General features: G+C 43.8%; 2 protein-coding genes across 10 annotated transcripts in view; one reads left to right on the top strand and one right to left on the bottom strand.

The window, feature by feature from the left end:
• The window catches only part of JAZF1 (JAZF zinc finger 1), a 309,481-nt gene extending 299,587 nt beyond the window's left edge, over nt 1–9,894 (top strand). For all 3 annotated transcript variants that reach the window (XM_080666509.1, XM_080666510.1, XM_080666511.1), the window contains 2 exons: nt 1,458–1,627; nt 7,623–9,894. In XM_080666509.1, the coding sequence (XP_080522635.1) occupies nt 1,458–1,627; nt 7,623–7,799 (347 nt within the window). In that variant the 3' untranslated portion in view covers nt 7,800–9,894. The remainder of the gene's footprint in view (nt 1–1,457; nt 1,628–7,622) is intronic.
• Nucleotides 9,895–10,963: 1,069 nt separating this feature from the next.
• The window catches only part of TAX1BP1 (Tax1 binding protein 1), a 60,063-nt gene continuing 58,812 nt past the window's right edge, over nt 10,964–12,214 (bottom strand). For all 7 annotated transcript variants that reach the window (XM_080666501.1, XM_080666503.1, XM_080666502.1 and 4 more), the window contains exon 18: nt 10,964–12,087. In XM_080666501.1, coding sequence (XP_080522627.1) covers nt 11,886–12,087 — 202 coding nt within the window. In that variant the 3' untranslated portion in view covers nt 10,964–11,885. The remainder of the gene's footprint in view (nt 12,088–12,214) is intronic.

Here is a 12,214-nt window from a genome sequence, read left to right as displayed (position 1 = left end):
CGGGGATCGGTTTTCTCAAATGTATGCAAGTGACAGTCATCCCCACCTCACAGGGTCACTGGAGGATTAAATGAGATAAGGCGTCTAACGTGCGTGAAACATAAGAGGCACTCAATCAACCCAAGTCCCTTCCTTCCTCCCTGGCTCCTTCTTTTAAGTGTTAGCCTCAGATGCTGGCGTCCTTGTTCCTGGCTCAACGGGCTCTTCAAACAATCCTATTAATGCCTATTAAAATGAAACCCAATAAAAGTGCCAATATCTGGTGTTGAAATAATTGATGTAGCAGAGAGAGCCCACGGAGCACCCAGGCAGGCCCCTGGCGCAATTTAGCCTCACACCTGGGGGATGAATTTCACAACTGTAATTGCTACCATATAAGTCTTATTAATGTTGTGCTATAATTCCTATTTATTCCACCGGGCTTGTAAATGCATTAGGACTTGTCAACATATTATTTTACACTGTTTATGATCTGTAGAATTATGTCCTTCGGGGTTGTATTGTGCAAAAGCGCAAAATAAATGGCTTTGGGCCTCATTTAAAAAGAGCAAAAGGGGGCTGCTGGTGAAGTGGCTCCCCATTCCTGCCGTCCGGAGAAGTCAGTGAAGTCGGCTTTAACTTCAACTACCAACCGGCAGAGCTGTTCACCTGAGCAATACGGGGAATCCTGGCTCCTGCCTGAGCCATCTGACTGGGGTGGGCCAGCCCTCCCTGCCTCCCAGGGAATGTTGGGTAACTCTCTGGGGTCAAGGGTGGTCTCCCCTGAGCTGGAGCTGTGTTCTGGCCCTGACAGTTTGCCCTCAGAGCTCCAGGCATTTCTGTCCCCTAGCTCTGGATAAACCCCCTTTAATTCCAAACTTCCTCATGGTCTTTCCAGCATAACCTATATATAAAAAAATTTTTTAAAAAAAGGTCTCAAATTCATCCCCACTAAAGGCAAATACCTAGTAAGTGTACTATAAAATGTAACCCCTCCCACAGATTCCTGCATTGACTAGGCCAACAAAGCATCAAACTAAGGGGGCAATGTCAGGCGCAGCTTTTTTGTGTGTGTGTGTGTGTGTGTGTGTGTGTGCGCGCGCGTGTGTGTGCGTGCTGGGGTGGGAAGGGTTTGTTGTCATCGATCACTGCTTTTGGCTTCGAGGCTTCCCAGCACCTTTGCAATCACAGCCTGGGCTGCCACAGAACCGAGTTCAAGCTCCTGCTCAGCCAATTCCTGGACATGGATTGGTGGAAAGTCCTTACCCTGGTCCTTAGATGGGAATGCAGAGACCTTCCCGCCAGGCCTGTCCCAGGACCACATGTTTGCAGGCTCCTGTGCCCGGAATGCCCTCTCCCAGGGCAGGAGGAGCTGCCCATCCTGCCCCTAGCTCCCTGGCTCCTCCTGTCCTCTGGGACCAGAGTGCACCTGCGGGGAGGCGACTGCTCCTAACAGGCCTTGCTCTGTGACCCTGCAGGCAGTGAGTACGACGAGGAGGAGGTGGACTACGAGGAGTCGGACAGCGATGAGTCCTGGACCACAGAGAGCGCCATCAGCTCCGAGGCCATCCTCAGCTCCATGTGCATGAACGGAGGAGAGGAGAAGCCCTTTGCCTGCCCAGTTCCTGGATGTAAAAAGAGATACAAGGTAAAGGTCCCACCTCACTTGGCTTGACCATACTGGAGAGGGCAAGTCCCAGGTCAGACAGCAGCCCCTTCTTCCTGGTGAAGAGGGAGGACAGTCCCGAGAGCTTCCCTCTCCTGTACCCGCTGGGTGCCAGTCCCCACTGGGACACATGCCTGCCCTCCAGGTATTCAGTGGGTTTCCCCTCCACTGACATGTGGAGCTGAAGGCCAAGAGCTTTTTTTGGCAGGAGGACCCTACCTTTGATCTTCTTCAGATTCATGTCCTGTCAGTCAGAATACAAAGTGTGTGTCACCTATTTATTTGCCAAACACCTTCCCGGTGCTGGGCTGTCCAGGTGGCTCCCAGAGACCACTGTGAAGTCCCAAAGGCCCGGCTCACAGAACCTTTGGGGAATGTTGTTGCGTATTTAGCTTCCAGCTGCGAAAGCTCTTGCTTCCTGCCCCCAGGGGCACGAAAGGAGATCAGGAGAAAAGGGGCTTTGGTATTTTTCTCACCAAACCACCAGCTTCGGCTTCAGCGTCCTCTCTTCTCTGTAGATGGCACAAAGCCACGTCTCTGAGGACCTGACTGGTGTCATGGGACACCGGGGCACCACATTTTTTATTTAAAAACCTCAATGAGACAAAATGAGAAAAACGCCCGCAGCAAGCCAGTGTTGGTTGAGGACACTTTTTTTTTAATGCAAACTTTTCCATGAGATGTTAGCAGCTCTTTAAAATCCAACTCTGGGATAGAAATATAAAAATCAGAACCATATCTGGTACATTTGATATGCTAATTTCCCAGGCTCAGCGACTGAGCTTAAAAAATGTATGCTAGCATAAGCACTTAACATTGCTTTCTTAAGTATATGTCTCTGAACATTAAAAAATAATCTATTTCAGTACTTTTATACCAGCTACTGATAAAAGAATGAAACAAATGTATCGCAAGGTAAGTGACCCAAGACTTCACCTGCTCTGTGGACTGTGAAAACCTCACTGTGGCAAGTTCAGATGCGCTGTGTTTGACTAAAATGAAACTACAGGATGGAGGGAGTCCCACCGGGGTGCCCTGCTCAGGTCAGAACAGGTCTCAGAAGGCAGGAGGCAGGAGAGGACAGGATGCCAGACCCCAGGGGACTGTGAGACAAGCTCTTTTTTCCAGAGGCAGCTCTGCATTGCAGAAAGAGGTTTTGTTTTGCTTCTCCCTTTTTTTATTTCCAAGTGGAGAGTTTGCCAGGGAACACTGTCCTTATACTGGCCTGCTTTCCAGAGGCTGCTTCCCACATGCAGTAGACGCTACACCCTGTATTCTAGCTCAGGAGGATGAGGCATTCTCTTTCCCATCTCTAGCTTCATTCCTTTTTACTTGTCACTATCCATCTGCTTTTATTTTTCTAGCGTTTCTTAGTAATTTCCTCTAGCAGTTGTCCAGGTCTGGGCCGATAGGGACTTTTGGGAGTGCTTTTTCTCCATGTAAGGCCAAAAGAAAATCGAGGGACCCCTTGGGCTGCTTCAGCATCCCTGACAGACGACAGCGGTGGTGGCAATTCACAGTCCTGAGTTCCACAAGGGAAGTGTGCCGGGCCAGCACAGCCAAGGGTTTGGTGAGCCTGAGGGTGGGGGGCGGTGCGAAGGATTAAAGACAAGACAAAGAGAATAAGCTGGGGCTTGGTGGATCTCCTATGTCTGGATGAGGCAACAGCGAGAGATCCAGCCAGCAAGGTGCTGGCTCTATTTTATAGTCAGAGAAAAACAAGGTAGTGGTCAACACAGTTACAATGTTCTTGTGAGTTTCACTTGTTTTGGCAGCACCTGCTGCACCTCCCACAGCCCATTAGCTACCCAGGAAGGATCTAGGGAGCCATAAGGTCAAGCTTAATTATGCTAAGAGGGCTGTGCCCTCTAAGCTGGGACTTGTTTGTGGCTTTGCCAGCAGGTCAGTCTGAGGCTTAACCCTATAGCCGCTCCCTACAGAAGTACGAGTTTCCTTTTCTGGACCAGAATGTCCAGTAAGATTATAGGGGACAAGAACAAACATGTAACCACTCCTAACCAAGTGCTAGAGACAGCTGTCACATTCCCTGAGCTTCCTTTTGCCTTTCTGCTGGGCGGTGATGGGCTGCAGGGCAGTGAAGCTCCTCATTTACTGCGTGACTGCTGACATCACATCTGCACGCTGTCTGCCCCACTGTCAGGGATTCTCCAAAGTGTCTTGGGCACTGACTCGGGATCAGCTTTTCTCACCTTTTCATGGGCATATGCAGAACTGAAAGACGTGTATCTTAACTTCCCAGGCTTCATACTGAGTAGGACGATAGGGACCTGAAGGACACCTAAGTCTCCACAGTTTCCCATGTTAATTCTTTTGCCTAGGATGCCCTTTTCAAGGCACAAATGCCACCTCCTCCGGTTTCCCAGACTGACTCCCCACTCGTAGACTAAAGCTGTCAACCTTCCCATATGCTGTTTACTTCTAATTCCAAACTCACCGCCACGACCCCCAGCTTCTGCTTCTTCACATTTCTTCCTCATCAAATCCCCAAGCAACTTCATCCTTCTCCTTAATGTAGAACATCAAGGGCTGCAGGAAATTGAAAGTGATGGTTTTTCTATCAAGGGCACGTGTCACATACCTTACTCAGCCTCAATACAGACAACAAAGATCAAATACAGTTAAGGACATGATGGCCAAGCTTGACTTTAGGTTTCATTATTTGAAGTGGAATTTTGAGAAAAAGACTCTAAATTGTTGTCTTGCTGTTCCCTCATCCGGGCAGGTCTTTCCTGGCATGGAAATGAGCCGGTGCCAACCTTGCCCAGCCCACCACACAGCCCTGTACCCCCTGCCCCTTCCTTCCTTCCTACGCTGGCCCTGTGGCAGACTGCTGCACTCCACGGGCAGCTCTCTCCAGACCGCGTGTCCCAATCCTTCCCAACTCCCAAGATTTTCCAAAGCCTACCATCCAGTTGCACTAAGGAGTGAGCACCTGGCACTTTACTTAGGTGTGTGGAAATGGGGGGGGCGGGCGGGGGGAGAATGCAGACTCTGGAATCGGGCTCCCCCGGGGTCCCACTGCAGTTCTGTCATTCAGCAGCTTCATGACCCCATGATTCCAGGAGTTACCATCTCTGAGTGTCAGTTTCATCTAAAACACGGGTATTGAATGAGGCAGCAAGCCATCAGCGGGAGACTTTCATGTCCATTACCTTCCATGCCCCGTTGAAGCTAAATTCCCTTTCCTCTCTTCAGAGATCAGAGGATTTAAGCATTTCATTTCCCAGTTGCCTGCCATTAATTGTTAACTTTTAAAGACCAAACTCAGCTTAAGGTCTCTGCAATTAGAAACTTAAGTGAATCTTTTTAAGCCCCCGAAGTCTTAGAAAGTTCCCACCTCTGTATGTGAATAGAATGGGGAAATCTGGAGTCTGATTAGAACTTGTACTAACATTTGTGGTAAGGGTGTACTTTGACACTTGTGAAAAAAAAATTTTTTTAAAGGTACACAATTTTTTAATATATTTTATTGATTTTTTTACAGAGAGGAAGGGAGAGGGACAGAGTGTTAGAAACATAGATGAGACACATCAATCAGCTGCCTCCTGCACACCCCCTACTGGGCATGTGCCCGCAACCAAGGTACATGCCCTTGACCGGAATCGAACCTGGGACCTTTCAGTCCGCAGGCCGACGCTCTATCCACTGAGCCAAACCGGCCAGGGCCACTTGTGAGAGTTTTAAATGACAGCAAGAGGAAAAGGTGGTAAGGTGGTCTTAAGTTCTTGGGCCGTGTGTTTCCAAAAGTGCAGCAGCTTTTTCCAGATGAATAGGGTGATGTATGGAGGTGGCCGTTTTCCTCACAGTCCACAGCCAGACCTGCACCACCATGTACAGTCCAGTTGGGAGCACAGAACCTGCGTTTGTCCTGGTGAGCGCCCATCTGGCTTTGTGTTGGACTGGCTTTGGTAATTTGATTTCAAAGCTCCCCTCACCTAATTGCTGTAAAAACTCAGCCTGGATGGAGAGGGTGTAGGCCCGGATCCTGTTGGGCGTTGCTATGCCTTTTTGCTTCCTGGCCCAATGTTTATTACTGGTCCTGTGTTCCCTGACAAGGGGCACGTGGTACTGCTGGGCACAGGTGTGGCTGGATTTTTAAAGATCCTTCTTGTAACAAGTTCCCTGGGAGAACGACGACATGTTTTAATGACCCTCCATCCGTAGAAAGGGACCCTAGTAGGTGCTCAGTGAATATCCTGAGCTAATAAATAGGCTATGAAGCAGGCAAATGCATTTGTGAGCCAGGAGACTGCCTAACGTGTTGTTACTATTACTTGGAAAGTTGATCTTTCTCTAATGGTCATAAAACTGTGTTATTACCTCTTCCTCTTTCAAATAGCTTAGACCCATTACCTTCCATGGTTCTGGGTTGCCTGGCTCCAGCTGGGGAGTTCTCGCCTGGGTCTCTCAAGGCTGCAGCAAGATACCAGGTGGGGCTAGAGCTGGAAGTTGGCTTCCTTACATGCCTGGGCGTCTGGTGGGGTGGCTGGGCCAGCAGGGGACTGACACGGCATATCTACCCTTGTAACGATTTTAATGGGTCCGATTCTGCCATTGTCCCACTGCAGTGAGCTCTTACTCCCTTTAGAAGACTAGTGAGGTGCTTCCTCGCCCTGCACACGGGGATTGATGCAGGAGCGCCAAGGCTGAAGGCCAAGAGCAGGTAGGTGTTCAGGGCAGAGGGTCCTTGTGATTCGACTCACTGGACAACCTTCAGACTCGGAGCACCACCACCTGGTCGCTATTTGGCACCCCTGGGCTCAACGAAGTCAAGCAGGATTCTCTACCAAAATCTTTTAAAGGTACCAATGAGCACTGTGACACTCTAAGAAGGAAATGTAAGTAGAATTAACCACTGTTTAATGGCAACTCTCAATTCCTCCCAGAGGAATTGCACATTCCAACCAATTCATTCACTCAAATACCAGACTGTGCTAGATGCTCATGAAACAGCAGCGGACAGTTGGTCCCATTCTCTGGGAGCTCACCAAGAGCCGCTTGTGAAGACAGAGAAGACTGTGCTGGAGTGCTTTGGTTGGGCATAGGACCGGGCGCAGTGGGACTAGATTCAGAAACGGCCCACTCCTCCGGTGACCTGTACTCAACAACTTTGTCTCAGGTCCTCTCTCTTCCCTCTCTGTCCCTCATCTGGCAACAGCTGACAGGAATTTTCCAGGACTTGTGCTCTAGTATCACCTCTGCCTTTTCTTCTTAAATCTTCCCTCAGTGACTACTCACATCTAATGGGGTGAGCAATCGTAGCTGTTACATCTGTAGAGTGATCCTAGCCATGGAGTCTTACATAGACTATGCTAACAAGCGAGCAAAACCAATGAGCAGAAAACACAGACATTTTGTGTGCCATGTCAGAGCTGCAGGCCAGTGTGAAGTACAGGACTCTTCTGTGCTGAGCCTCCCCAATCTGAAGATGTTCAAGTTGACTGTAGGTCTGGAATGCAGTACATGCTAGTCTGCTCAGTGGTACTCACTGGGAGCATGGCGCTCCCACCAGGGCAGAGACGCTGACTTCTCGCAGAGTAGAAAACGGACAGGAATTCCAGGAAGGTAGGACCAGCACACAGCTGTCATTTTATACACGTCTTGAATGCTACTGCCCTGTCCCGTTTTCTTCCTTTCGAGTTTTTGTGTGAAATACCCTCGGGAGCAGCCTGAGGTTATTTTTTCTATAACTGCCCATTGTTCGCTTTCTTCAGAGTAGGAAAAAAGATGCAGGGGGAGCTGTGCTTCCATACAGCCTCTGAGTCTCAAATACATATTTTATATACAGTGGGAAGTCAGTCCTTTCATTTTCAGAGGCGTGTCTGAATTACCTCGAGGTAGCTGTGGGGGAGACCCCATGTGCACAGCTGCATCCGAGAGCACACTGACGTCTCCCCACTTGGACGGGCATTATAGGCCTCCATCTAATAAGGTGATATTTCTGTCTTCTCCACAGAATGTGAATGGCATAAAGTACCATGCTAAGAATGGTCACAGAACACAGATTCGTGTCCGCAAACCATTCAAATGTCGTTGTGGTAAGAGTTACAAGACAGCTCAGGGCCTGCGGCACCACACAATCAATTTCCACCCCCCAGTGTCGGCTGAGATTATCAGGAAGATGCAGCAATAACATGCTGGTCATAACTGTGCCAAGGAATCCTCACCAGCAGTTGCTGATTTTGAAAACAGCCACCTTTTTTCAGGGGAAGCATTCAGCCACCCTTTAAAGAAGTAAATGCATGCTTTAAATTTTTTCTGTAATTTTGGAATGATGTATCTTTGTAGAGTTAATGATTTTGTACATTTGCACATGTAATCATCATATCCATTTTCATTACTTTGATATAAGGTGCTAAAGAAAAAGCTCTAGGTTCTCAGCACATTTCCCCCAAAACAAAATATGGTTGAGGGCATGTTGCCTATTGTTCAGATAGCAGTTGGGGGAGGAGGGGCTGGCACAGAGGTTTGCTTTCCCCCCTCCCCCAAGATTTGTAGTGTGACTGACGTTTTTTCAACACATCAACTCACTATGTTCAAAACCAAAATAATACCTTCATCATCAAACTGGTTATCATGCCTTACATAATGGAATTAGTATTTGTGAGTAGAAAGACTTTAGGTAATGGAAATATAAATTAAGAAAGAATGTTTAACATATGCTAAAAATATTTTCATATTTAAATAACATACATAAAAGGTATGCTTTTCTGTGTTTTATATTATCTTGCAAGTCCTTTTGCCCTTTAAAAAGCTGAAAATCTTGCCATTTGACTTACCAATTATTTTAGTGTTATAAATGGCATTTTTGTATAATAGTCTGTTCAGTTCACTCATTAATTTAACACATTTATTGAGTGCAAGGGATTCAATTTATGTCTATTGATACTTGCAGAACAAGATACCAATTTAGTGAAATATGTTTCCCTGAAATCTGTTAGGAAACATTTTGAAATACGTACAAATTTTGTGTGAAATTTATTTCTATCTTCATCTTTAGGTGAAGTTTTAAAGCACTTTGTAGTTCTCTATTGCCAACAGATTTAATGTTTTATGTGTTGCCAATTCTTACAACCACTGCCCTAACAAACCTGTGGGTTACAAATAAGAAAATTCCAAGCATGGTTCAAAGGGGAACATTTTTGTTTAGGCCCCTACTGCCTCTTCTTCATGTTCGTTGTTTTTAGACTATAAAGGCACTTTTCCTATCACATTGTAGATGTCTGTGTTCCACTGGAAACGTCTGTTTAGCTTTAAAAAACAATTTGCCGAAATGAAATTGAGCCTTATTGAGAATTAAGTGCTTTCTTGCAGCAGGTGGTCAAAGAATGACTAATATATGACCCATTAGAATAACCTACGTCTGGACCATTCCTGAAGTTTTTCTTACCAACAAAACTATCATGCCTTGAGTGTTCTTTTCTCCCAAGTGCTATTCCTTGAACATGAGTTTACCAGTTGCCTAATTATGCAATAAAATTGCTTTGAGGTGGCCAACTGCTCACAAAACTGGTGAAACGCAAACTTGCATTGCTTATAAAATAACTTTCTTCCCATGTTTCTGTTAGCCAGATGAGTAAGCTTCTATATTCTTAAGTTGTGAATCCCTCATAATGAGGGATTTTTAAGTATTTATAAAGACACTGCCCTTTAAAAGTTTCCTCAGATCTCTGAAGCATGGTCTTGGTCCTGATAGACAGTGCTATTCTGTATGTTGGAAAGGGTGATCCAGACAGAAAAAGCCATTAGTTGGTGCATAAGAAGGCCCTACTGGATATTTCACATTTACCTATAATTGACCAAAATTTTTTTAGGCCATCAGTTATTTAGCTTTTGCTCGTTCTAGTGCAAGAAATCGCAGGCTGGATCAGCAGTTCAACAGCTAAACAGTCATAAAATAGTCATTGTGCATGTTAACATTTCTTTCTTCAACTATAAAACAAATTCCAACTTCTACTTGCTTATTCATTGTGACAGTATTACTAAAGATAAGGATGGGAATATTTTGTTATACCGTGTATAGTGAATGTATTGTACTGTGTCTGTGAAAACTGTGCTTTAAATTATATTTTCATATGTTTTGTTTGGGACAGAGCACATTAAGTTTGAAAGCGACAGAGGTTTTAGAACTGAAGGCAACTTAATGAATCAAAATCCTGTCAAGAAAAGCTGCTTATAAATGTAAATGAAATCGCATTTTAAATAAACTGTCTCTGACCCAAAGTAAACATGGCTCTTTATTTTCACTAGCATCCATCATGAAAAGCCAGTATCAAGTTTACCATGGAAACTACTCTACCTCCTCAGTGCCTTGTTCTACCTTAGGCTGCCTTTCCTTCCCCCCACCTCACCCCCCAGGATTCAGCACATGTAGAGTTTAATTTTTTTGCTTAATATTTGCCTAACAACAGCACATCAAAATATGGGAGCAAAAAGTGAAGAAATAAATACACTATTTTACTTTGAGATGGCAACACCACTCTAGCAATGCACAGATACAGCAGTTAGAGCATCAGTAAGGATTCAACTCAACAATGAACTATTATTTAACTATTGTTTTGAACTACTGATCCTTTATCCAACAACAGAATACACAATGTTCACTCAGAACATTCACCAAGGAAGACCTACAAAGCATGTTCTCAGACCACAATGGAATTGAACCTATTTTGATGTTTCCCAGCTTGAGGCAAAAAGCTACTCAAGTTCTAGACTACTAAAATGAATAATCTTATTTCACTGGTGGTAGTACTATAATATTCAAAGGCTTTTAGGTCATCATAGCCCATAATTACTAACTAATGGAACAAAAATGCTCTATCACTGACCATTTTCACTGAAACATTCTGCTTATCATGTGACCTTCAGGAAGCTAAAATACGGAGTCATAAACATCTGGTTCCCTAGACTAAAAAACCTTTTTAAAGGATTCCAACAATAGACAAATTCTGCTCCTAGACATAGCCTACAGTCCTCTGCTCTACCAATGGAGCTATTGAAGCACGCACAAATTCCGCCCCTAGAAACAGATACAGATGTATGATGCAGTTCATAGGCAGCACCCCAAATGCAACCACGCTGAGTGTTGGCTTAACATCTTAAATAGCTAATTTGTTTTGGACAAGCTTGAGTATTTTCAGCAGCAGCAGAATAAAAAAACCAATACTTTAAATTCTTAATATTGATCGACTAAAAGAGAAATACAGTTCAGAAAACATTTTAAAAATTCAGACTAAAAAAGATGTTCAAGATGCTAGACTTAATGAAAAACGATCACAAATAAATTTGACAATAAAATCACCTCCAAAAATGTGTCCTCTTTAATATTAATGAGAATACTATACATGGCAGAAATACAGCTTATTTACATATTACATTTTTAATCACTGAGAATGTTATTTCAAAATTATGCTCTAGGAAAATGTGGAAAAGGATACATTTTCTGTGATTTTATGCCACAAACACCACTATGTAGTAGATCATATAATATGAAACAATTGTACAACATACCTTGTTCCATTTTCCCATTGGATAGAAATATAACCTTAAGATGGCTTAAACATAACTGTTCAGGCTATTCTAAAAAAAATTTAGTCACAAAATTAGTAAAATATGCCTTCCCTTAATTCCTAAAGCAAATACTTCAAATATAAAAAGAATATTTGCCATACTGCAAGCATATGTGATCTCATTCTACACAGAGCTCCATTTCTTAAGAGGCTTAAAAAAAAATCATTTCATGGGTTAAATTATGCAAATTTCTGTATTCAAACAATTACTTTGCAAGACTGTTACGATAAATGCTTTTTATTATTACATAATATTTAGTAGTCATGCTCAACCAACAACGTCAACAGAAACTTGTAAATATTCTGCTAAATAATTAACTATAATACTTTTTTTTCCCCAATGCAGTAACATTAGAATAATCCTTGTTTCCTTTAGTCATGTAATTTTGCAAACTGGGGAATAAATGAAAATATAAACACCCAAGAACTTCTTTTCTTAAGCAGGTAAGATTAAAAGAGGTTAAAGTTATATTTGTCGATAAACCAAAGATTCACCCCCAAAACTAGTAACACCAAACTCAAAGTAGATCTTGGTCAGAAGAGTACGGGAGAGGGTGCACGGAAGTGATTACCTGTGGGCTCCTAGTGGTCTATTTGAGATGGTTTTCTTAAACTGCTAAACTGTATTATTAACTCATAACAAAAAGTAACTAATCAAAATTTAAAACATTCTGATCAAAATGGGTCTGCACATGTCTTTCAAATCCTTGCTGGTCATAGTCAGGAGGGAACTGCTCGCTGCACATTGGGCACACCTTCCAGTGACTTTCAACATGTTCTTCAAATTTGCTCTGATCATAGTTGGGAGGGAACATTAATTCACAGAGCGGACACTTCTTGTGAACATCAAAGCTTAAAGAAATAGGAAAATGAAAGAATTACATATTTCTAATAAATATCTAACAATAGTATTCTCAGAATATGACAAGGCTACATTTATCTAGTTAAGCTCATATTCATACTAAACAATTTACCTTGA

This window comes from Plecotus auritus (assembly GCF_963455305.1).
Source record: "Plecotus auritus genome assembly, chromosome: 4".
NCBI classification, from domain to species: Eukaryota; Metazoa; Chordata; class Mammalia; order Chiroptera; family Vespertilionidae; genus Plecotus; species Plecotus auritus.
Note: the sequence above shows the minus strand (reverse complement) of the source record. Positions and strands in the feature narration are given on the sequence as shown.